The sequence below is a fragment of the Nerophis ophidion genome, linkage group LG06, assembly GCF_033978795.1.
Source record: "Nerophis ophidion isolate RoL-2023_Sa linkage group LG06, RoL_Noph_v1.0, whole genome shotgun sequence".
Lineage (NCBI taxonomy): Eukaryota > Metazoa > Chordata > Actinopteri > Syngnathiformes > Syngnathidae > Nerophis > Nerophis ophidion.
In genome coordinates this window covers 23,062,796-23,090,493 of record NC_084616.1, presented here as the reverse complement: position 1 = coordinate 23,090,493, position 27,698 = coordinate 23,062,796, and the positions used below count along the sequence as shown (strand labels likewise).

The 27,698-nt window shown below is 39.0% G+C and overlaps 1 protein-coding gene across 1 annotated transcript in view; it reads right to left on the bottom strand.

Moving 5' to 3' along the window:
• prkcz (protein kinase C, zeta) overlaps positions 1-27,698 on the bottom strand; it is a 208,396-nt gene that overhangs the window by 91,390 nt on the left and 89,308 nt on the right. The window contains 5 exon segments of the mRNA XM_061903119.1: positions 5,210-5,268; positions 6,929-6,976; positions 6,979-7,018; positions 12,923-13,054; positions 21,370-21,455. Coding sequence (XP_061759103.1) covers positions 5,210-5,268; positions 6,929-6,976; positions 6,979-7,018; positions 12,923-13,054; positions 21,370-21,455 — 365 coding nt within the window.

Here is a 27,698-nt window from a genome sequence, read left to right as displayed (position 1 = left end):
CGCTTCATAATGCGCCTCACATTTTTGATGGGAGACATGTCTGGACTGCAGGCGGGCCAGGAAAGTACCCGCACTCTTTTACTACAAAGCCACGCTGTTGTAACACGTGGCTTGGCATTGTTTTGCTGAAATAAGAAGAGGCATCCATGATAACGTTGCTTGGATGACAACATATGTTGCTCCAAAACCTGTATGGACCATTCAGCATTAATGGTGCCTTCACAGATGTGTAAGTTACCCATGCCTTGGGCACTCATGCAACCCCATACCATCACAGATGCTGGCTTTTGAACTTTGCGCCTATAACAATCCGGATGGTTATTTTTCTCTTTGTTCCGGAGGACACCATGTCCACAGTTTCCAAATATAATTTGAAATGTGGACTTGTCAGATCACAGAACACTTTTCCACTTTGCATCAGTCCATCTTAGATGAGCTCGGGCCCAGCGAAGCCGGCGGCGTTCCTCTGTGTTGTTGATAAATGGCTTTCGCTTTGCATAGTAGAGTTTTAACTTGCACTTACAGATGTAGCGACCAACTGTAGTTACTGACAATGGTTTTATGAAGTGTTCCTGAGCCCATGAGGTGATGTCCTTTACACTCTGATGTCGGTTTTTGATGCAATACCGCCTGAGGGCTCAAAGGTCCGTAATATAATTGCTTACGTGCAGTGATTTCTCCAGATTCTCTGAACCTTTTGATGATTTTACGGACCGTAGATGGTAGAACCCTTAAATTCCTTGCAATAGCTCGTTGAGAAATGTTGTTCTAAAACTGTTCGACAATTTGCTTACAAATTGGTGACACTCGCCCCATCTTTGTTTGTGAATTACTTAGCATTTCATGGAAGCTGCTTTTATACCCAATCACGGCACCCACCTGTTCCAAATTAGCCTGCACACCTGTGGGATGTTCCAAATAAGTGTTTGATGAGCATTCCTCAACTTTATCAGTATTTATTGCCACATTTCCCAACTTCTTTGTCACATGTTGCTGGCATCAAATTCTAAAGCTAATGATGATTTGCAAAAAAAAAAAATGTTTATCAGTTTTAACATCAAATATGTTGTCTTGGTAGCATATTTAACTGAATATGGGTTGAAAATGATTTGCAAATCATTGTATTCCGTTTATATTTATATCTATCACAATTTCCCAACTCATATGGAAACGGGGTTTGTACTTGGTGTCAGATTGATACCCAAATTTGTGGTATAATCCAAAACTAATGTAAAGTATCCAAACAACAGAAGAGTAAGTGATTATTACATTTGAACAGAAGTGTAGATAGAACATTTTAAAACAGGAAGTAATCAGATATTAACAGTAAATGAATAAGTATTGATAAAATGTGGGATCTGAACCGAGGATGTTGTTGTGGCTTGTGCAGCCCTTTGAGAAACTTGTGATATAGGGCTATATAAATAAACATTGATAGATTGAAGTAGATTCATAATTTTGACAAAATAATAGAATGATAAATGACACAATATGCTATTTTTTTTTATTTATAAAGGGTTGATTTATATAGGCTAGTAAGGTAAATTGTTGTACCTGACAAGTTTGGGCTACCTTGCTTCTGCAGCCTTCATCAGAGGTGTCACGTGATGTTAGCATGACGCTGTCTGTGACGTGTTATATGGATTGTACCATCCCACCTGCAGCGGTGTGATGGCGGCGTCCCCTGGTGTGCGTCGGGGGTAGGGCGGGGCGCCCCCTGTCGTCTGGATGTCTACCAAACGGCCAAAGGACTGTGTCCCAGGTGTGGGATAGTTGGTATGCTCCTTCATCCCTGTTGACAGTCTTTGGGGCCCGCTTTCTGATTTCAACCGCCTTTTTGATCCACTGATGGAAATTGTTGCTTTCCATTCTAATGACCTAGCCTGCCTCCCAGTTCATTAGATGGTTTTCCCTCTTACAGTGATCTGAAATGGCGGATTTTAGATTCTCTTGCGTTGCTTTCATTCTTGTTGCAGGGGTGAGCGTTCCAGATGTTTCCTTTTCACATTCTTTCTGGTGTTCCTTTTTTCGTGTGCTGAACTGTCGACCTGTCTCTCCTATGTATATTTTATTGCATGTTAGGCCAGGGATCTCATATATCACATCACACTTTTCGTCAGGGGGGATCTGATCATTAGGGTGTACTAGTATTTGGCGTAGCTTGATGTGCGGTGTTTCCTCATTGCTCGCTGTATGCGTTCTGTGACGCCCCTGACGTATTTTAGGGTGACCATGCACAGGTTTTCAGGCCTAGAACCTTTCTTCTTTTTTTCCTCCTTGTTGTTCCTCTGGACCTCTCGTTTGCCTTTGTTTATGGCCCAGTTTGGGTAGTTGCAGGCTCTGAGCGCCTGTCTTATGAGGTTCTCCTCCTTTTCTCTGATCAGCTTGGTGCGATCGTATAGGGTGCGGACTACTGACAGTTTGTGTGCTGTGGGGTGCTCTGATGTCCATAATAAGAATTGATCCGTATGTGTGGTTTTTCTGTATATTGTTATCTTGATGCTTCCATCCTCAATGTGGTTGATTTTCATGTCCAGGAAAGCGATGGATCTGTGCTCGTCCTCTTCATGAGTGACCTTTATGTTTCCCGTCTCGTCTATGGTGTTTACGTGGTCTGTGAGTCCTTGTGTGTAACCGGTCTTGATCTTTTCCAGGATGTCGTCCACATAGCGCCTCCAGAGGGACAGTCTACATCCTTCGGGAGCGGTGGCTATGGCTTTGTCCTCCAAGTCCTCCATGAAGAAAGAAGCCACTCTTCTTTTCTTGCCTAATGGCAAAACCTTCCTTCTGTCTGTTTATGGTCCCTCTGAACAGGAAATATGTAGACTTGGCTACGAATGATAACAACTGGACTATGTTTTCAACTGTTAGGTTTGTTCGTTTCCGGAGTGTTAAATCTGCTTGCTGGTGTTTTTGTAAATAGGGAGACTACGTCGTGGGATATGAGCATCTCGTCTGATTCTACTTTTACAGTGTTTAAATCTTGTGCCAGCTGCTTTGAGTTTTTGCAGTGTTGCTTTGTCTGGCCTAGGAGAGGTTTTATTATCTCGACTACGGCTTTCAAAAGGTTGTATGTGACTGAGCCTATGCTGTCAACAATTGGGCGGAGTCGAACATCTTTTTTATGTATTTTAGGAGTGCCGTATATTTTAGGGGTGATACTGGCTGTCGGTACTAAAAAACTGTAGGTGTTCTTGTCTATTTTTCCCTCATCCACTAATGGTTTTAGTAGAGTCTTCAGTTTTTTTCTTTTTGTCTTCTGTCGGGTTCTTTTTTAGAACTTCATTTGTGTCTTTATCCTCCAGCATAGCTATCATTTGGCTTTCATATTGTTTTGTGTCCATAATAAATGTTGTCCTTCCTTTGTCTTCAGGTAGTACTTTAATTGTTTTGTCTTTGGCTATTGACTGTATAGCTTTCCATTCTTACCTACTGGTGTTTTTGTGTGTTATTTTGGCAGTCTTCAGTATCCCTGCTACCTCGTTGTGCAAATCCACTTTGTCGCCTTCATTTGTTAGTTTATGACATGCTATCTCTGTTGCTACTATGAATTCTTCGTATGGGATGTTTATTGGGGTTGTGGCAAAGTTAAGACCGCGAGACAGCACCTTGTTTTCCGTTATTGTTAATTTGCGTTGTGAAAGGTTACAAACCCATTTTTCTCTTTTTCCTATGCGTTACTTCTCCTTTTTTACTGAGGTTAGCTTCTCAAGTTTTCTGAAATAACGGTATTTTGTTGTTTGGAATTCCTTCTCGTGCTCACGTTGTAGATGTTCATTCATTATCCGTTCAATTTCCGTGTCTCGGGGGAAATGTTTAAATCTACTCCTTTTTTCGGTTAACTATTCTTCAATGATGTTGATCTCGTTCACCGTGCATCATATTCTTTCTCTCACCAAGGCATTTTGTGCTTTTCTTACAATTCGTTCCGCGTTAATCGTCGGAATTGGGTTTTTGATCCCCAAGCTTGTTGGAACAACTCCTTCATCTCGGCAACTCAGGTGGTTGCGGAAGCGGGCCAGTTTGTGTTCTAGTTGTTCCAAACAACGTAATTCTTTGACACTACACTAGACGTAATACAACGTCACGCTAACATCACGTGCCACCTCTGATGAAGGCTGCAGAAGCAAGGTAGCCGAAACTTGTTAGGTACAACAATTTACCTTACTAGCCTATATAAATCATCCATCCGTCCATCCATTTACTACCGCTTAACCATTTATAAATACACGTCAGTAGGCTAAATGAACCTCTTCAACACAATGTGTTACTGCATACGTCAGAAGCCAATAAGGAGTCTTTTTTTGCTTACTTACCACTAAAAGACAAGTTGTCTCGTATGTTAACTATTTTATTAAAGGACAAAATCGCAATAATAAACATGTTTATTGTACCGTATAATTTTTTGTTAAAATAAAGCCAATAATGCCCTTTTTGTGGTCCCCTTTATTTAGAGAAGTATCGAAATACATTTTGGTACCTGAGTCTCTACATTCACATTGTTTATACGAATGTGGCGGGGATGAATATATGAATAATGTTATTTTCCCAAACAAATCTCAACATTTCACTGACATTTATCTTAAATTCCCTGATATTAGTTTGCATTTATCAGCGGATTCAATTTTATCGGCCAATGATGTGACTCTGTCAGCGGTTAAGTGGACGCGAAACCGTGCCTTACTTTTTTGTTGAGTTTAATGATTATTGACTAGACATACAAGCGTTTTGTCAAATAAAAAATTGTAACCATGGTGACATCCCAAACTTCTAGTACACGTGCTCTTTCTTGCACTCCTCTGCTCCTCGTCTGTTTCACCGTCACCAGATCAGGAATTTGCATGCACCTTTGTGGCCCATTAATCATTTTTTTTCCAATGATTGTATTTCCATAATCAGGAGAAGCCATAATAGAAAGTTAAGTTGGAGTAATTTTCGAGCCCTAATTTATATTGTTCATCAGTCACACAGTTAATATTTTGTTGCACTCAAAATGATTCAACCCAAACAATCCTTGTAGAATGATAGATTTCGTGGATTATAAACATGCAGTTTAGTATCACACGAAATTATTGAAAAATCCACCATCAATTGAAAGTTTGGACATTTTCAGAATAAAATGTGAGTTCCAATTAGAGGCCGGCACTAGCGGGTATAGCTGCAATATCAACATTGTTGAGAGGACAAAAGCATGCGTAGACGTCCTCACCTCTCCATCGTCCGTTTCTTCAATTTTGTCCACGGTGCAGTTGTGTGGTATGTATGGTCCTGAAAGACAAGTATGAGCGTCAACATGAGCTTCTGCTTTTGGTCCAGTAGAGGCGATGGAGAGTCCAGTGAGACAGGACACGCTGATCGAGGTCAACTCACAGCAAAACAACTCACAAGTTCAGTTCATTGTGTCCTACATTGTTTTGTTTTTTTAAATGTTGCTGTCATCAGAAATCATCACATAAATGTTGACTGAGAATTACCTTATTCACACAGTGAAGTCTAAAAGATGAACATCACCAAAATTACGGACTATAAGCCGCTACGTTTTTGCTGCGCTTTGAACCCTGTGACTTGTAAGACGGAGCGGCTAATTTATGTTTTTTTCTTTGCTGACTGCAACAATAAAAATATATATATTTAAAAAAAAAAAAAAGCAAAAACACTAACAGGGTGTTTTATTGTTTGTTGAATAACGCCATCTTTTGGACAAATTCACTCAGTGCTGCAGTGTCCTTCCATTTATCAGTAGTTTTTTTCTTTTTGTTTTCAACTGGAGCACTGTTCAGTCTTCTAGCTATCTACTCGTATGGATTCTTCATTCATCACTCCATGCAACATTTGTAAGTTTTACAATATAACTAAAAAACCTCTACTTACTAAACTGTCCCATGTGTGATGTCTGTAGGTGTTTTTATGCATATTTGTGCGTGCTATCTTAATGTAATCAAGGTAGTGTCAGTTAGCATTCGCTAATATGCCAACACTTGTGTTAGTATTATCAACTTTACAAGGGCATTCTTTTTGTATCATTTCAGTTTCACAAATTCAGAGTCCATGGTTCTCGCCCGGAAAAGTGTGGAGTTCCATCTCCGGGTTGGGGAGGAAATCCTGCCCAAGTGGAGAAATTCAAGTACCTGAGAGTCTTGTAAGTACCTGAGAGTGTTGTTCACGAGTGAAGGAAGAGTGGATTGTGGGATCGACAGGCGGACGCTGTATCGATCCGTTGTGGTGAAGAAGGAGCCGAGCCCGAAGGCAAAGCCTCTCATTTACTGGTCGATACACGTTCCCATCCTTACCTATGGTCATGAGCTTTGTGTTATGACCGAAAGGACAAGATCACGGGTACTAGCGGCCAAAATTATTTTCCTCCAATAGGAGGCGGGGCTCTCATTTAGAGATAAGGTTGGAGGCTCTGTCATTCATGAGGAGTTTAGAGTAAAAACGCTACTCTCCACATCGAGAGGAGCCAATGAGGTGGTTCGGGCATCTGGTCAGGGTGCCCACCCGAACGCCTCCCTAGGGTGGTGTTTTGGGTATGTCCGACCGGTAGGAGGACACGGGGAAGACCTAGGACGCGCTAGGAAGACTATGTCTCCCAGGTGGCTGGGAACGCCTCGGAATCCCCGGAGGAGCTGGACGAAGTGGTTGGGGAGAGGGAAGTCTGGGCTTTTCTGCTTAGGCAGCTGCCCCATGACCCGACCTCGGATAAGTGGAAGAAAATGGATGGATGGATGGGCTAATATATGGGGGAAAAAAATTATTTTTAAATTTAGTGGGTGTGCTCTATAGTCCGGAAAATGCAATATATTTTCTCATGGTCCTAATTTTCAAACGTCAATAAATATCGCTATTGACAGATACAGAACACTTCTATCATTTTCAGCCGTATTGCCCAGCGCTACAAATACGTATCATAACCAAACGTCTAACTTACTTCCATCCCGGTTTTGTGTGTCATCTTGAGGAAGGTCCGCCTCTTCACTCTTGCATCTGAAGGGGGCTCCTGTGCTGGCATGGCTGGATCCTGAGCGAGAAAATCTAAAAGTTTGAAATAACATACCGCCACACTGTCCTCCAGGTATGCAAAGAAATATCCAGTCGTGTTTTTAAACTGCTGGTACAAGACAGTTTGTCCAAACATGGTGGAGAGGCAAAAGTGGACGTGAAAAAAAAGAGTTTTGATTTGAAAGAGGTGCTCTCAGAAGCATACGAAGATGGTGCTTCTCTGGGAATCATTTAATTCAATCATTACTTAAAGTGATTTGAGAGACACCCTGAGGGGAAGCAGTGATCAAAGCAAACATACTCAAGTGATTGATCACATTGATCTTCTGCTCAAAGTTAAAATGGAAAACAGTCTGGTATGCAAAAATGAGTGTTAAACTCATTTTTGTTGCCCTAATGTGACCTAAATCTTATTGTTCTAGGTCAATGTGAATAGTGCCTTTCTGTTCTCTTTCGTATGTGAACATAAATGTGTGGTGTCCCGAGCTAAAACTCGCAAAAAAGCCACCAGGTAGACTTGACATGCCTGCCTGATTGGCCATGCCTTTAAGAGCAGCTAATAGGCAAACGTCACAGAGGTCAGGTGACCCTCCTGGAGAAGATTGCAGATGACAGTCGAAACATGCCAGGTAAAAATACCATCTAATATACCGAAAATATCATCTGACGACAAGAAAATGTGAAAATATATCAATAAGAAGACATAATGAACCTTTTTGAGTGCCTGGTATATACATTGTGCGCATATGTATGTATGTACACATATACCTATGTATATGCATACATATATATATATATATATATATATATATATATATATATATGTATATATATATTTATGTATATCTATACATACATAAATATATATAAATATACATACATAAATATATATATATCTATACATACATACATACACATATATACATATATATATATCTCTCTCTCTCTATATATATATATATATATATATATATATATATATATATATATATATATAAGCATATGTATACACATGTACAAACCCTGTTTCCATTTGAGTTGGGAAGTTGTTTTAGATGTAAATATAAACGTAATACAATAATTTGCAAATAATTTTCAACCCATATTCAGTTGAATATGCTACAAAGGCAACATATTTGATGTTCAAACTGATTTTTTGCAAATAACCATTAACTTTAGAATTTGATGCCAGCAATACGTGACAAAGAAGTTGGGAAAGGTGGCAATAAATACTGATAAATTTGAGGAATGCTCATCAAATACTTATATGGAACATCCCACAGGTCTGCAGGCTAATTGGGAACAGTTGGGTGCCATGATTGGGTATAAAGGCAGCTTCCATGAAATGCTAAGTAATTCACAAACAAGGATGGGGCGAGGGTTACCACTTTGTAAGCAAATTGTCGAACAGTTTTAGAACAACATTTCTCAACAAGCTATTACAAGGAATTTAAGGATTTTACCATCTACGGTCCGTAAAATCATCAAAACGTTCAGAGAATCTGGAGAAATCACTGCACGTAAGCGATGATATTACGGACTTTTGATCCCTCAGGCGGTACTGCATCAGAAACCGACATCAGTGTGTAAAGGATATCACCACATGGGCTCAGGAACACTTCATAAAACCACTGTCAGTAACTACAGTTGGTCGCTACATCTGTAAGTGCAAGTTAAATCTCTACTATGCAAAGCCAAACCCATTTATCAACAATATCCTGAAACGCGCCGGCTTGGCTGGGCACGAGCTCACCTAAGATGGACTGATGCAAAGTGCAAAGGTGTTCTGTGGTCTGACGAGTCCACATTTCAAATTATATTTGAAGACAGAGGATGTGGTGTCCTCCAGAACAAAGAGGAAAATAACAATTCTGATTGTTATAGGCGCAAAGTTCAAAAGCCAGCATCTGTGACGGTGTGGGTGTGTATTAGTGCCCAACGCATGGGTAACTTACACATCTGTGGGGGAACCATCAATGCTGAATGGTCCATACAGGTTTTGGAGCAACATCCAAGTAACGTTATCATGGACACCCTTGCTTATTTCAGTTACAACAGCGTGGCTTCGTGGTAAAAGAGTGCGGGTACTTTCCTGGCACGCCTGCAGTCCAGACCTGTCTCCCATCGAAAATTTGTGGCGCATTGTGAAGCATAAAATATGACAGCGGAGACCCCGGACTGTTGAACGACTGAAGCTCTACATAAAGCAAGAATGGGAAATAATTCCACTTTTAAAGCTTCCACAATTAGTTTCCACAGTTCCAAAACGTTTATTGAGTGTTGTTAAAAGAAAAGGTGATGTAACACAGTGGTGAACATGTCCTTTCCCAACTACTCTGGCACGTGTTGCAGCCATGAAATTCTAAGTTATTATTATTTGCAAAAAAAAAAGTTTATGAGTTTGAACATCAAATATCTTGTCTTTGTAGTGCATTCAATTGAATGTGTTGAAAGGGATTCCCAAATAATTGTATTCCATGTACATTTACATCCAACACAATTTCCTAACTCATATGGAAACGGGGTTTGCACACACACACACACACACACACACACACGTATATATATATATATATATTGTTGACATTATACATACATACATATGTATATATAAATACTGTATATACATAGGTATATATACATCTACACATATGTATATATATATATATATATACATATATACATATGTATATATACATATATACATATGTATGTATCATATGGGCTTCACGGTGGCAGAGGGGTTAGTGCGTCTGCCTCACAATACGAAGGTCCTGCAGTCCTGGGTTCAAATCCAGGCTCGGGATCTTTCTGTGTGGAGTTTGCATGTTCTCCCCGTGAATGCGTGGGTTCCCTCCGGGTACTCCGGCTTCCTCCCACTTCCAAAGACATGCACCTGGGGATAGGTTGATTGGCAACACTAAATTGGCCCTAGTGTGTGAATGTGGGTGTGAATGTTGTCTGTCTCTCTGTGTTGGCCCTGCGATGAGGTGGCGACTTGTCCAGGGTGTACCCCGCCTTACGCCCGATTGTAGCTGAGATAGGCGCCAGCGCCCCCCGCGACCCCGAAAGGGAATAAGCGGTAGAAAATGGATGGATGGATGTATCATCATTGGCGGTCACTCGAATGAGTATGATGATCCTCCTGGTAGTGGAGTATCCCTTTATGGAGGATGCCTGTGCGTGACTTTGTTTAACATGGGGAGACTGGTGCACAGACCGTCAACACACGATCCTTGACAGAATCGGGATATGTATGTGTATATATATATATATATATATATATATATTGCGCTCTACCACGGTATCGAGCACTATTCTCCGGATAATCCAATCAAGACATATATATATATATATATATATATATATATATATATATATATATATATATATATATATATATATATATATATATATATATATATATATATATGTATAGTGTCACAGTGGCTTACACTTGCATCGCATCTCATAAGCTTGATAACACACTGTGTCCAATGTTTTCACAAAGATAAAATAAGTCGTATTGTTGGTTTGTTTAATAGTTAAAACAAATTTACATTATTGCAATAGGTTGATAAAACATTGTCCTTTACAATTATAAAAGCTTTTCTTTTGTCAGCAGACTGGGGTAGATCCTGCTGAAATCTTATGTATTGAATGAATACAGAATCGTTTTGAATCGGAAAAATATCGTTTTTGAATCGAGAATCGAATCAAATCGAAAAAATCGATATCAATCAATCAATCAATCAATGTTTACTTATATAGCCCTAAATCACTAGTGTCTCAAAGGGCTGCACAAACAAAAATCGATAGATAATTAAATCGCGACCCCAAGAATCGATATTGAATCGAATCGTGGGACACCCAAAGATTCGCAGCCCTAATATATATATATATATATATATATATATATATATATATATATATATATATATATATATATATATATATATATATATATATATATATACATATATATATATATAAAACACATACATACATACACACATATGTATATGTATGTATATACATATGTTTATATGCATGGATATATATACTGTATATATATGTATGTATATATATATATATGTGTACACATATATATACAGTATGTATATATAATAGTATCCTAATATAGTGTGAATATATATACAAGCCCCGTTTCCATGGGAGTTGGGAAATTGTGTTAGATGTAAATATAAACAGAATACAATGATTTCCAAATAATTTTCAACCCATATTCAATTGAATGCATTACAAAGACAAGATATTTGATGTTCAAACACATAAACTTAATTTTTTTTGTGCAAATAATAATTAACTTACAAATTTCATGGCTGCAACACGTGCCAAAGTATTTGGGAAAGGGCGTGTTCACCACTGTGTTACATCACCTTTTCTTTTAATAACACTCAAACGTTTAGAACTGAGGAAACTAATTGTTGAAGCTTTGAAAGTGGAATTGTTTCCCATTCTTGTTTTATGTAGAGCTTCAGTCGTTCAACAGTCTCCGCTGTGGTATTTTACGCTTCATAACGCGCCACACATTTTTGATAGGAGACAGGTCTGGACTGCAGGCGGGCTAGGAATTTATCCGCATTCCTTATTTACGAAGCCACGCTGTTGTAACACGTGCTGAATGTGGCTCGGCATTGTCTTGCTGAAATAAGCAGGGGCGTCCATGAAAAATACGGTGCTTAGATGGCAGCATATGTTGTTCCAAAACCTGTATGTACCTTTCAGCATTAATGGGGCCTTCACAGATGTGTAAGTTACCCATGCCTTGGGCACTAATGCACCCCCATACCATCACAGATGCCGGCTTTTGAACTTTACGTCGATAACAGTCTGGATGGTTTGCTTCCCATTTGGTCCAGATAACACGATGTTGAAAATTTCCGAAAACAATTTGAAATGTGGACTCGTCAGACCACAGAACACTTTTCCACTTTGCATTCGTCCATCTTAGATGATCTCGGGACCAGAGAAGCCGGCGGCGTTTCTGGATATTGTTGATAAATGGCTTTTGCTTTCCATAATAGAGCTTTAACTTGCACTTAGAGATGTAACGACAAATTGTATGTAGTGACAGTGTTCCTGAGCCCATGTGGTGATATCCTTTAGAGATTGATGTCGGTTTTTGATACAGTGCCATCTGAGGGATCGAAGGTCACGATCATTCAATGTTGGTTTCTGGCCATGCCGCTTACGTGGAGTGATTTCTCCGGATTCACTGAAACTTTTGACGATATTATGGACTGTAGATGTTGAAATCCCTACATTTTTTGCAATTGCACTTTGAGAAACGTTGTTCTTAAACTGTTTGACTATTTGCTCACACAGTTGTGGACAAAGGGGTGTACTTCGCACCATTCTTTCTTGTGAAAGACTAAGCATTTTTGGGAAGCTGTTTTTATACCCAATCGTGGCACCCACCTGTTCCCAATTAGCCTGCACACTTGTGGGGTGTTATAAATAAGTGTTTGATGAGCATTCCTCAACTTTATCTGTATTTATTGCCACCTTTCCCAACTTCTTTGTCACATGTTGCTGGCATCAAATTCGAAAGTTAATGATTTGCAAAAATGTTTATCAGTTTGAACATCAAACATGTTGTCTATGTAGCATATTCAACTGAAAATGGGTTGAAAATGATTTGCAAATCATTTTATTCCGTTTATATTTATATCCAACACAATTTCCCAACTCATATGGAAATGGGGTTTGTATGAACACATATATAAGTATATATGTGTGTGTATATATTGGTTTAGAGGAACTGATTGTAGTTTTCTCCTTGTATTATTCTTCAGATGTTATGTTCAGTGTGGCTGTAATGCTCCTTTTAATGTCATTCATAAGAGAAGATCCAATAGAAGTTAGAGTTGTGACAAGTGAGCAGCGTTTATCGACTCACCATAAGCCTCTGGCAGGTCTGTGGGAGGAGTCTGTGACAGCGCTTATGGACCAGCAGTTTGCAGTTGATACACTTGTAGCCCTGCCCGCCAAGCCCCCATATCCTTTCACTACAGTGGCCACAGTAGGCTTTCTGTGGGGCACACACAAGATGACATTTACGTGAGGTTTAGGACAACATTCATGAAGTTCAGGACTATGTACATGACATTTAGAACAACATATGTGACATTTAGGACTATATACGTGACATTTAGTACAACATACTGTACGTGAGATTTAGGACAATATACGCATACTTGCCAACCTTGAGACCTCCGATTTTGGGAGGTGGGGGGTGGGGGGGCGTGGTCGGGGGGTGTGGCGGAAGCGTGGTTGGGTGTGTGGTTATGGTGGGGGGCGTGGTTAAGAGGGGTGGCGGATAATTCACCAACTCGAGTATTTCATATATATTATATATGTATGAAATACTTGACTTTCAGTGAATTCTAGCTATATATATGTATGTATATATATATATATATATATGTATATATATATATATATATATACATATATATATATATTTATTTATTTTATTGTATATATAAATAAAATAAAAAGTTGAATTTCCGACGGCACCTATCAAAAACCCAGTAATAAAAACACAGTTGTTCTACTAACTGTACTGTGCTTGCTGGTTACTAAAAAACAACAACAACACTTACCTTTCACTATTTGAGTAACCTTTGTTCTGCCATTTGCGTATTGGCGAGCGATCCTCCGAATCAGGGAACATCCTTCACGGATTTGTTGTAGACATTCGCAAATGAGAACGGGACATTGCTTCCAGCTATCAGCATAGCCATCTTTGTCTCAGCATTAGATACACCATCGAAGTCTGTTGTACAAAATTTACAGGTAACATACCCCTTCTCCTTCGAACTCTCCTGGATAAACTGAAATTCTTGTTTCCAATCGTTCTGAACTTGCAAGCGTATTTCTTCATTTTGCTCGTCGACGGTGTAATATATTGGGTTGGAGTCAATAACCAGGCGACGTGATGAAGTTACGTCTCTTTACTGTGGGCTTCAGAACTCAGAACAGACTTCCTAATGTATATGTTCCTTGACTGCACTTAAATGTGGAATATATTTATATTCTATTCTATGTACAGTAGATGGCAGTATTGTCCTCTTTAAGAGGGTCACAACATTGAGTCAGGTCTGTCTGCATTGAGCTGGAGGGGGCGTGGCCTCCAGCTCCGCTGGAATTTCGGGAGATTTCCGGGAAAAAATTTGTCCCGGGAGGTTTTCGGGGGAGGCGCTGAATTTCGGGAGTCTCCCGGAAAATCCGGGAGGGTTGGCAAGTATGAATATACGTGACATTTAGTAAAACATACAAGACATTTAGGACAATATACGTGACATTTAGTACAACATATGTGACATTTAGGACCACACACGTGACATTTACAACAAAATATGTGACATTTAGGATAATACACGTGACATTTAGGATAATACACGTGACATATAGGACAACATATGTGACATTTAGGACTGTATACATGACATTTGTGACAACATATGTGACATTAAGGACAGCATACGTTACATTTAGGACAACATACATGACATTTAGGACAACATACGTGACTATTAGGACTATTTACGTGACATTTAGGACAACACACGTGACGTTAAGGACAACACCAGTGACATTTGGGACTATATACGTGACATTGAAGACAACATACGTGACGTTTGGGACAACACACGTGACATTTAGAACAACACACGGGACATTTAGGGCAACATGTGACATTTAAGACTGTATATGTGACATTTAGGACTATATACGTGACATTTATAACAACACAGGTGACATTTAGGACTATACTGTATGTAACATTTAGCACAACACGTGTGACATTTAGGAGAACACACGTGACGTTTAGGACAATATACATAACGTTTAAGACAACACACGTGATGTTTAGGAAAACACACGTGACATTTACGACAACATATGTGACATTTAGGACAACATACGTGACGTTTAGGACAACATATGTGACATTTAGGACTATTTATGTGACATTTCGGACCACACATGTGGCATTTAGGACTATATACTCTATGTGACATAAGTGATATTTAGGACAAAATACTTGACATTTAGGACAACACATGTGACATTTGGCATAAGACACGTGACATTTACGACAACCACCCGAGATTTAGGACAACATACGTGACGTTTAGAACAAAATATGTGACATTTAGGACTACACACATGACATTTAGGACAACACATGCGACATTTACGACTACATCCGTGACATTGAGGACAACATACATGACATTTAGGACAACATACACAATGTCCATCTTTACAAGTATTGGTCTTAGTTTTTAGCGATAAGGTTTATGAGATTGTAACACAGGACTATCCGTAAATCGCTGCTGACTACTTTCCAGCGAGATTGAACTCTTGTTCAACTCTGCCCAACTATTTTGTTGGATGCACAAAGAAAAGGAAGAGAATGCAAATGCAAAACAAAACCCATTATGTATGACGGTCAACGAAACAGCTTCAACTTGTGTTATGCCACCGGAAAGAGGAATGGCGAGGAAAAGATGGATGCAGTGAAAAAGGAGACAGCATTTGAAAAAAAAAGGGAGGAGACACCTGACCTACTTCTTCTTAGATTATGTCTGAATGTAAGAACAGTCAGACATGACTTGCAAGTGTCTGCTGATTCAAACATGCAACTTTCTCTTGCCTAGAACTACTTCAGTAGGACTGACCCTTCAGTAGAGTCGCTGCTGAGGACAAGCAGCATGCCATCAGTGTGCTTTGCCAAGTACATATGGTTTTATACCAGTTGCAAACATTTTGTTTTCAAATCAAATGAACATCACGTAAGTCATATGAGTGTTTGTCAATATCAAACATACAAACCATCAATAGTGGTATTGATTGTAAAGCCTTCAGGCATATTGCAAGCCTGCAAAAGCATAGATGCACGCAACTCGTTTGTCGGTGAGTCGATTGTCACCGCTAGAGACAAGAAATACGGGGAAAAAAAGTCTTGTAACTAGGGTTGGGCGATATGGCTGAAAACTGCATCACGATATAAGTGTTTTATATCGGTCAAAATCGCTGATTATTCCTATGGTTATAATGCCCTCAGCTAAAGTGAATAGTGCACCTTTACTATCAACGACAGAAGAGCAGTAGCAAGACTGCTTACTCAACTACTATTTATGTTGCACACTATGGGCGAGCTTGCCCGTCAATCTAATAAGCAAGATACTCGTAGAGTGTGCTATAAGCGATGTCCTCGGAACACCGTTCAGCTATTAATTGCACAACTTGACAAACACACAAAGGAGGACAGGTATGCGAGATACAGAATATACAGTACACGTCCTCGGTTTATGAGACTATTTGGTATATTTAGACAGGACAGAGGCCAGGATGCCAATCGTGCACATTCAGTGTAGTTACACAAATTATAGAGTAAAACTTGTTTCAACATATGACCTTTTTAGTCATTTATTATTCAACTTTTGAAAACAATTCTTGATTTCTGCTAAAATAATAGCCCACAGTAAAGTTAGTGTAAAATGTACTTGTCAATAATATTAATGAGGGCAGGTCTTGTTGTGAATTTAGTTTTTGAGATGTTCTGCAGTAACCCTAATAAAAGTAGTTTCAAGACAACATCAAAGATACATTATAAATTATTCTTTATATTTTAGTGGACAAAATGTACTGTAATTTTTGTAGACTAAAATTGTGAGGTATTTAGTCGACTAAAACTAACTTAAATGACTAAAATACAACTAAAACTAAAATAATTTTAGTCAAAAGACTATGACAAAAACTAAATTAAAAACTGCTGTCAAAATGACCACTTCTCTGCTATCAAGGCAGAAAGGAAATGTCAACACAAGCATAGAACACACTCAATGGAAACAAATGATTAAAATCACATTGAACAATTAACGATAACATCTTAAAATACAGGTGCCAAAATAAGGCATATGTAAGAAATGCTTCATAAAGTGTAAGAAAATAGTGCAACGTGTGAAAATGTAAACATAAAGAAACTTGCGAAGAAGTATTTTCTTCTGTTTAGTGCCAGGAAGTAACAGCTGTGCTGTAAAGGGTGAGCATGGTTAAGATGGTGTGGTATTAGCGCTTTTGCCTTGCATCATTTACAGACCACATTGGTCTTAATACAGTCCCTTTGAAAAAAATCCAAAAACTGTTTATCTGTTAGCGTGTCACTCCCCCTGATCAGTGATCACTTCTTGTGTTCCTCAGTTGCCAGAGAGCAAGTGCATTTGTTCATGCAACCAACCATGCTTCCATACTTCATCTTTCTTCCAACCTATTTTTTATTGATATCGATTACGTGTCTATTGCGATTATTATTGATAATGTTTTATTGCCCAGCCCTAAGTAGAATGTTTGTAAAAGGGGAAGACAATGTTTTCATGTTAGCATTTAGGCCAGGTAGCGATAAATATGCTAGGTCTTATCCAGAAAATGAGAAGTATTATTGTAGCTTAAGTTTATCCAGTGGCATTTTACAATAATTTGAATTTGAAACAGTAATAACTAGACGTCTGGAATTCTACCGCGTTTCATCATTAAAACTGTTGATCGTTCCATCCTTGGCATGGCTCCAGTAGAAACAGAAAATGTAGATGTGCTAATAAACACACCAAACAGTAAATGGAGGCCATTTAACCTCCTTGGTCTTAGACGACTCGTCGCTGCTAAAATAACACAAGGCATGAAAACCTTTGAGTGCTGTCCTTTAACATCTTGGCAGAAATAGGATTACATCACAGCGCATTACGTCATCTAGCAGGCTTCAAACAAGATTATGAGGAGAGCCCACTTGTGCTTTTAGGTAGCAGAGTGGAAATAATGCTTCAGTTTCCAGATACATTATTTAGCTAGCTACCGTAGTTCATTTTCAATCAGAATAGCGATGAGAGAAAGTGAAAATGCAGATCCCAGATTGAGAATTAGACCCTGCACTATTTGTGATTCAGCTTTAGCCGCCCCATGTATTTTACTGACTCTGTTGTCAAAAAACCTGCCCATTAGTGGTTTTTCTCCAAGAATATAGTCACTTTTCTGCCAGAAACCCCATCTTATTGACACTAAGCCAGTAAAAATGTAGGAGTACAGGATAATAAATGATAAAAAGTTGCACTGGTTTCAACCATTTGTTTCATTTCAGCCTCAAATCTAACAGCAGGATGAAAACAAAGGAATGTATGATTATCCATTCACTTTCATGAGTACTAAAAATTTAATTTGTGTGAATGCCCTATGTACGCAGGCCGCCAAACCGCTGAAATGCTTGAATGTCCAGGCTGAGTGGAGTGTGTGGATGTTGGAACGGTTCAAATTGGATGAGAAATGTGAGCTGCGCCACAAAATGTCCATTCATGGTCAATGGGGAGAAAATACCTGGAAATTTCAAGAAAATAGGGAAATTTGGGAAAGGGAAAACATGTTTTGCATTTGATATATCGAAAGAGTATTGTGGGTGGATAGTTGAAAGGTCAGAATCGGGTTTAAAAATGTGTTTTGGGCATTTTAGAACCCATTAATCCCATTCATTTGAATGGGAATTTCCTGGAAATTTGGGAATTTCAGCGAAAACAGGAATTTTTAAAAATATTGTTGCTGGCACAATTGTCCTAGATGGTGTTGAAATGTTTGAACTCGGTTACAAAGTGCACCTCGGAATTTCGAGAGTTTGTACCAAAAAAAATAAGGGCCATTTTGGTCCCAACTACGAGTTAATTAAGAACTAAGATGTTTTGAAGGTGGAATGGTCAAAAAATTTTGACAGTGAAAAATGTCCAGGTAGAGGTGAAAATAGGGCTTTGGAAAGCTTTGCATGTCTTTTAACACATACACTGCAATGGCTCTATCAATGTTGTCCTGGCTAGCAGTGTCTCCGTTAAAAATCCTTAGGTGGAGGGGGAGGTGGAGGTAAAGTGGCATCGGAATCTGTGTCTCTCTTTACTAGCTTCGTCAAAGCATGTTGCTTTTGTAGCTGTTTCAGCAGATTTGAATTGCTGTTTTGGGCAGTAGACAGGATCTTTGATCCAAGACACAACTTACATTTAACTAAAATGTTCTTTTCTCTGTGCTTGACAAAAGAAAAGTAGTGAAAATATATTCATCCTAAGAGACTCGACTTCAGCTCTGCTAGGATGTCTTGTTAGTAAACACAGACACCCCCCCCGCCCCCCACACACACAGCGCGCCTCTTCTTTCCCTTGTGACACAGGAAGATTCAGAAGGACGACACCGCAGCTCTCCAATAAAACACACTCCGATCTTCTGTTTCTAGCCGATACTACATAAAAAATAACGTAAAATAACGCAGTAACGCATCATGTCGTATCGGTAACTGAGTTACTGAATATAAAAAATAACGTGTTAGACTACTAGTTACCGACTAAAATAACTGGGTTACAGTAACGCGTTACCAACACTGGAAACAATTCAATTCAGAATCGATTCTCGATTCAAAACCAATGCTTTTTTAACAACATTGGGTGCCTGTTGCATGATGGACTACATTCCTCCATAAAATATATAAACAGCTCTAATAAATGTTTATATTACTTCAAATAAAACTGCTTTTGTTTAAAGGCCTACTGAAACCCACTACTACTGACCATGCAGTCTGATAGTTTATATATCAATGATGAAATATTAACATTGCAACACATGCCAATACGGCCTTTTTAGTTTACTAAATTGCAATTTTAAATTTCCCGCGAGTTTCTTGTTGAAAACGTCTAGGAATGATGACGCGTACGCGTGATGTCACGGACTGTCAGGAAATATTAGCGCTGCACCACTCGTGGCTAAAAGTAGTCTGCTTTAACCGCATAATTACACAGTATTTTGGACATTTGTGTTGCTGAATCTTTTGCAATTTGTTCATTTAATAATGGAGACTATAAAGAACAATGCTGTTGGTGGAAAGCGGTGAATTGCAGCTGTCTTTAGCACCGAGACACAGCCGGTGTTTGTTTGTTTGTTGTGAAGCAGAGCGGTCAAGCGAACATGTTTTCTCTACGTCAACCAGCATGTTTTTGGATGGGGAAATTGTGATATATATTATACCGAAGACATCAGTGGATTATTCGTCGTTCTGCAGCAGCTGTCAAAAAAGGCAGCTGTGAGCTTGGCTCCTCGGCTTCTCTCTGAGACACTGCGTGTTCACCGCAGCCATCCGACCTTGAGGTATATCTTTACAATCTTTAAAATCTCACTAAAACACTATTAAAACAATAAGCAGATAAGGGATCTTCCAGAATTATCCTAGTAAATGTGTCTAATTACATCTGAAACGCTCACACTGCCGCCGCCCGGAGCCGTCGTTTTTTTTTTTTTTTCTTGTCCTTTACTATCAATATCCTAATTCAGAAATCATTCATCCTCGCTCAAATTAATGGGGAAATTGGCGCTTTCCTCGGTCCGAATTGCTCTTACTGCTGGTGGCTCCCATTATAAACAATGTGAATATGTGTGGAGCCCTGCAACTCGTGACGTCACTCGCACATACTTCCGGTACAGGCAAGGCTTTTCTATTAGCGACCAAAAGTTGCGAACTTTATCGTCAATGTTCTCTACTAAATCTTTTCAGCAAAAATATGGCAATATCGCGAAATGATCAAGTATGACACATAGAATGGACCTGCTATTCCCGTTTAAATAAGAAAATCTCATTTCAGTAGGCCTTTAATACAATTCTACCCAAACATTCAATAAAGTCAAATACAAATAATGATCAACTTCTCTTTTCTAAAGTAAACCTGTACAGCAGATATAGATCATCCACATCAACAATATGATTTGTCTGAGTGGCTGCACAGGACAGATAAAAAAAAAAAAGTTCAAAATCATATTTTTTAGAATCGATTAAGAATTGGTACAACTAAGAATCTTGATTTAATCGAAAATTAAAAAAAATTGACACCCCTAATAAGTATCATCACATATCAAGCCAGGAGTATGCATGAAATGCATATTTTATTGATATTGATTACCCATCTATGGCGATTAGTATTAATATGGTTTTATCGGCCAGTCCTAAGTCCTGCGTGAAGTGAAGTGAATTATATTTATATAGCGCTTTTTCCTCAAGTGACTCAAAGCCCTTTTACATAGTGAAACCCAATAGCTAAGTTACAATTAAACCAGTGTGGGTGGCACTGGGAGCAGGTGGGTAAAGTGTCTTGCCCAAGGACACAACGGCAGTGACTAGGATGGCGGAAGCGGGGATCGAACCTGCAACCCTCAAGTTGCTGACACAGCCGCTCTACCAACCGAGCTATACCGTAAATAAGTATAAACAATCAGATCTTTGATCACCACCATTCCCATCCACAGTGTGTAAAATCCACTTGCCGTGTTAAAGCGCTTGGCCTGGAAGAGGTGTCCGTTGACTTGGTAGAATTTCTTCCATCTTCTGGCTCCGCGTCGATAAATGGACTCTGGGTAAAATAGGGAAAGTGGAAAAGTGGTAAATGCAGAGGTATGCTGATGAACAAGGAATACGATGTGCATTTTTTACTCCAAAAAGGGGATTTTAAGAGCAAACAGGCACATCACTCTATTACGACTTCTTTCTGATGACATGATGAATCATGGAGCTGGATTCAGTTGGGGTACCTACTTCATAACCAAACATGTATTTGTTTACGTTTATTCTACTGAAAGTCATAAATAGTTAGCAAGTCAAAACATATGTATATAAACATGCCTGTGAATAATCTCATGCATCAGGTAATCATGCTTGTTCTTAGAGAAATTAATCGATTATTACTATTTACACTGCCCACCAAGTTGGACTATTTTCCCTCAAGTGACACAGATCGGATATTTCTTTGCCAGTCCAAACACTCCAAAGTGCTTCAAATCGGATCTTTTGGCATCCGATTCAGGCCACATCAGGAGATAGCTGGAATTCAACTTGAATTGGATCTTTTCAAATGTGACTCCAGTCTTAAGAGGACGAGGAGCTGAATGCGATGTGTTTGCATCGGCTTTGGGCCAAGTACGCCATTTGTGTGTGCAAGGGCAGACGCAGCCCACCAGCGGAGCATCCGATTCAGGCCACATCAGGAGATAGCTGGAATTCGACTTGAATTGGATCTTTTCAAATGTGACTCCAGTCTTAAGAGGACGAGGAGCTGAATGCGATGTGTTTGCATCGGCTTTGGGCGAAGTACGCCATTTGTGTGTGCAAGGGCAGACGCAGCCCACCAGCGGAAGTGAACATGTCATCACAACATCCGGTTTCGGTGACCAAAGTCTTTTTTCAGGCGGCTGAATTTTAGGCGCTTCACTCATCGACTTTTTGTAATATGTGAAGATACATATATATCAGTGGTTCTTAACCCGGGTTCGATCGAACCCTAGGGGTTCGGTGAGTCGACCTCAGGGGTTCGGCGGAGGTCAAAACACACCCGACTCATCGTGTAAATACAAACTTCTCCCTACCGGCGTATTACAGATACAGCAACAGCTGACTGATTTGCAGGTGTGTAATTTGTTGTGAGTTTATGCACTGTGTTGGTTTTGTTGTTTGAACAAGGTGATGTTCATGCACAGTTCATTTTGTGCACCAGAAGAAAAAACAGGGTAACACTTTAGTATGGGGAACATATTCAGCATTAATTAGTTGCTTATTAACATGCAAATTAGTAACATATTCTCTTAATTAGTCACTAAGTACTAATTAATGCCTTATTTGGTATGGCCTTATTATAACCCTAACCTTCTAACCCTGACGCTAACCCTAACCAAATAACTCTACATTAAGTCTTTGTTACTTAGAATATGTTCCCCATACTAGAGTGTTACCAAAAACATAACTTTGTCTTGAATTTGAAAAAAAAAAAAAAAAACATTTTATTTTTCACAAAGGAAGGGTTTGGTGAATGCACATACGAAACTGGTGGGGTTCGGTACCTCCAACAAGGTTAAGAACCACTGATATATATGTATGTACTTTGATTCCGAATAAATAACAATTGTTGAAGCACCTTAGCTGTCCAATATTTGCTTACATGTTACAAGAGTTGTTTATATAAGTGAGTTGAATAATAAATGAAAACATATACAGTACACTGTTTATTCATTTAGACATTATATTACTGTCATTTATTTTCTCGTAAAAAATACGATGTGTAGTAGTTGTAGCTACTTTGTTGTTCATTTACGGAATCCGGTCAACTTCTTTTCATTTCACTTTATTGAACTGTGCATGCAAGTGATGTCGAGACCTCATTGGGCCCGCATCGGTGCCCGTGCGTGTTTACACTGGAGTCCAATAAAGATTACATTTTACATGCAGTGCAAAAAGCTAGCTGGAAAAATCTGATTTCTAAAAAAAAAAAGCAGATTGGGTCCACTTTGGGACTATCTTCATCAGCTCAAGTCTGAGAGGATGGTGCAGGATCCAAAGAGGTACACGCCCAGACAAGAAGGTTTTTTTTTCTTTTTTGGTTATCAGTTTATGTAAACAGTACATTTCAAGTGCATAGCAGATAAACAAATTAAAGAATCATTTTACATTTCCTGACCAAAAACGTGTACGCTGAAGCTAAAAGCTTATTATACCTACCCTTTCCGCATTCACTTTGAACAGGTGAAAAAGAGAAAAGAAAACAAACAAACAAAAAATAGATCTTGTGGTAAAGAAACACAAGAAAGGACTCGAGTCTCTATCAAAATCATAGTACTCGATCACATGCATTGTTAAGCATGTAAATACATGCATTTACCAATACATACATATGTATAGATACATGTGTATATGTATGTGTGTGTATAAATATATATATATATATTTATATATATATATATATATATATTTCTACACACACAAATGCACGTACACTTTTCTTTTTTCTCTTCTCTTTCTTTTTTCCTTCCACTTCCTCTTCGTCCCTCTTTCCTTTCCATCCCGTTCTTCCCACATCGTGATCCATAATATAGTAAAGTGAAGAAGTAATGTATTGTGGTGCAAAATGAGTCTGCACTGCTTTTAATATTGAGAAAACAAACTTTGACATATTCTGGAGGGATAAAGTGGTTTAATTTGCCTCAAACAAATAAATGTTAGGTGCGTTTTAGTTGTGTCCATGACCACTGTTACAAGTAAATGGAACCCCAATGAGGGGGATATCATTTTAGCAACTATTTAAAGCAAAACAGTCCTTGTCGTTTTAAAGGATGAAATACTTTGGCTCCTGCACCATCCTCTCAGACTCCAGATGTCCTATCCAAGTCTGCAAGCAACCACTGCTGATGAGAGGTAAACTTCTTTTACAACGACATTAACAGTCCAGTAAAAATCGATTCAATGCCCTGAAAATATATATTTCAAAAGTACAAAGTCACAAGTTTTTTGTTTTTTTCACAAGTAATTTAGTCAAACGACAAAAGAAATAAATAATGGCTTTTTATAGTTGATGCACAAACTGTCAGTTCATGTCTCTTTAAGGATGATTTTAACTAAGGTTGTCATAAGTATCGTTACATCCTTACCAACGATTCTTGAGAATTGGCGCCAAAGAAGAACGCCTGCGGTCTTACAAAAATGATCCAGTGTTTCCATCTAAAGTAAATCCCGGACTATAAGACTACAATTTGAACCCAGCAGCTTATAAAACTGTGCAACTGATTTGCTTCACTGATCAAACAAGCAAATACACTGAAAAAGTCTGTTTATGTTTGTGCGGCAGCGCCATCTTTTAGACGAGTTCTCTCACTGCTGGTGCTGCAGTGTCCTTCCATTTAGTGTTTTCAACCGCAAGTAGAAGTGCTGTTTCGTTTTCTAGCCGTCTATAGTGTTACTAATTGTATGGATTCCTTATTCATCACTCCAAGCAACATTTATACATTTTACAATAGGACTAAAACAATTCTTACCTACTAAACCGTCCCATGTGTGAGGCTGTAAGAGTGTTTTCATGCATATGTTTACATCCCATCAGAATGCAACCAAGCGAGTGTCTGTGTTAGTGTTATTATCTAACAACGGCTTTCTTTTTTGGATTCGTAAAATTCACCAAAACCTCACTGTGGAGTTACAACAGTTAGCTACTGCAGCTAGTGTGGTTCTGTTTTGTTTGATCACCCCTTTTAGTGCCATGTTACAGACACTGTTCGGAAACAATTAGGGTATGTAAATAAATATTTAAAAATATTTCTGTGTAAATAACTTATTTCACAACATATAGATCTGAGGCTTATAGTTCAGGTTGGCTAAAATATGGAACAAAAATATTAAAAAATTTAGTGGGTGTGACTTATAGTCCAGAAAATACAATATATAAGGAAAAACAATTTTTTAGATTTTACAATTTAATGGGTGTGCGCTCTATAGTCCCGAAAATATGGTGCATGGGTTAAGTTTTAAATAATTTATCTATTTTTAAATAAATATAGAGAATGGTGAGAAGTCAAACGTATTGATATCGACTATGGAAATCCTGGTAGCATGACAAGTTTGACGACTGTAATTGGTAATTATGTGGAACTGGGGTTAGTGCATGTGCCTCACAAAACAAAGGTCCTGAGTTTAATCCCGAGCTGGGGATCTTTCTGTGTGGAGTTTGCATGTTCTCCCTGTGACTGCGTGGGTTCACTCCGGGTACTACGGCTTCCTCCCTCCTCCAAAGACATGCACCTGGGGATAGGTTGATTGGCAACCCTAAATTGGCTCTAGTGTGTGAAGGTCAGTGTGAATGTTATCTGTCTATCTGTGTTGGCCCTCCGATGAGGTGGAGGGTCCAGGGTGCACCCCGCCTTCCGCCCGAATGCAGCTGAGATAGGCTCTAGCACCCCCCGCGAACCAGAAAGGGACAAGCGGTAGAAAATAGGATGAATGGATGTCACTGCTCTAAATGGCTGGTAGTTTATATTGTTTACTTTTGGTGTTGTTAAAAAACCAGACTGGCATGAAGTGACCAGCTGGGTTAAACCGCCTTCGTCCCCTTTGTACTTTTCACCCCCACGTATGATTCACAAGCCAGTTTCCACCCGCCACTCAGAACTAATGCATTCCAGTCTGGTTGAATACGTCTAAATACTATCCTCCTACACGCAATCTTTTTCCCAGGTTCCTGTTGCTATGGTAACCACACTCCACACATTGAATTCAGACTATCCTCTTTCAAAAAAGTGCTTTGGATTCCAACACGATAATTTGCAATCAAGAGTAAAAAGACAATAAGACCGTCAGAAATATCCTCTTTGTCACCGGCGTCATCCCTAGGTGTTTTGGAACTATTAGATGAGGAAATGAGAAGAAAATACTCCACCTCCAGATGCACATGGTCCGGCCATGGTGTCTTCAGAAGCAGAAAAGTACACTGACTCGAGCTTTGTGCTACTCTAAGAACAGGACATTCACTAGGGCTTTACCCATTTCCAGAAATTGTTCCTCTTGTTCAAAAACACATGACCCCCTCCCTGATAAAGATAATTATATGGGAGGGGCTGAGAGGGGGAAGAAAGAAAAAAGAGAAAGAAAGAGCGGAAATACACCATTTTCACTAATGGCAGGCAACTTGCACGAGTCAGCGTATTGTGCATGGAAGTAATACTGCTAGTACTTTGCAGACGACAAGGACACGGCCGAGGTCAAAGTACTCCTGAAGTAATAATTTCAGTCAACTCAGCAAGCACATTGCATTATGGGAAATTAAATGTGACACTGGTCATCAGAATCAATAATCTCACAAAGAAACCAATATTGTTCTGTTTGCAAAAAGGAATCCAATTAAATCAATTAAATGATGGCGAAGAAGAATATTTACCTTGACCATGGTCTTGTGATGAGTCTATCTAGGATTATTTAAATTGGTTGAATGCGGACATATTCAAGTGTGTGTGTGTGTGTGTGTGTGTGTGTGTGTGTGTGTGTGTGTGTGTGTGCGTGGTCATTGATCAGTCTGGCTGTGCTGGAGTTGCCACAGGGATGGACCACCAGTTTCCATGTCAGCTCACCTTCAGTTAGCAAAAACTCTCATCAGCATCTACTCGTTTTTACTTCTCTTTCATGATGAAAACATTCAAAAAATATAAAATGAACTTATCATTAAATGTCACCTCACCAGGGAGCAGCCAATAAACAACACAAGGCCACAAAAATGTTGTTGTAAGAATAACAACAGTACTTAAGGCTGGACGACAAAACGATATCAATATACAGTGGGGCAAAAAAGTATTTAGTCAGCCACCGATTGTGCAAGTTCTCCCACTTAAAATGATGACAGAGGTCTGTAATTTTCATCATAGGTACACTTCCACTGTGAGAGACGGAATGAGAAAAAAAAATCCAGGAATTCACATTGTAGGAATTTTAAACAATTTATTTGTAAATTATGGTGGAAAATAAGTATTTGGTCAACCATTCAAAGCTCTCACTGATGGAAGGAGTTTTTGGCTCAAAATCTCACGATACATGGCCCCATTCATTCTTTCCTTAACACGTATCAATCGTCCTGTCCCCTTAGTAGAAAAACAGCCCCAAAGCATGATGTTTCTACCCCCATGCTTCACAGTATGTATGGTGTTCTTGAGATGCAACTCAGTATTCTTCTTCCTCCAAACACGACGAGTTGAGTTTATATTAAAAAGTTCTATTTTGGTTTCCTATGACCACATGACATTCTCCCAATCTTCTGCTGTATTATCCATGTATCCATTTTGGTATAAACTCA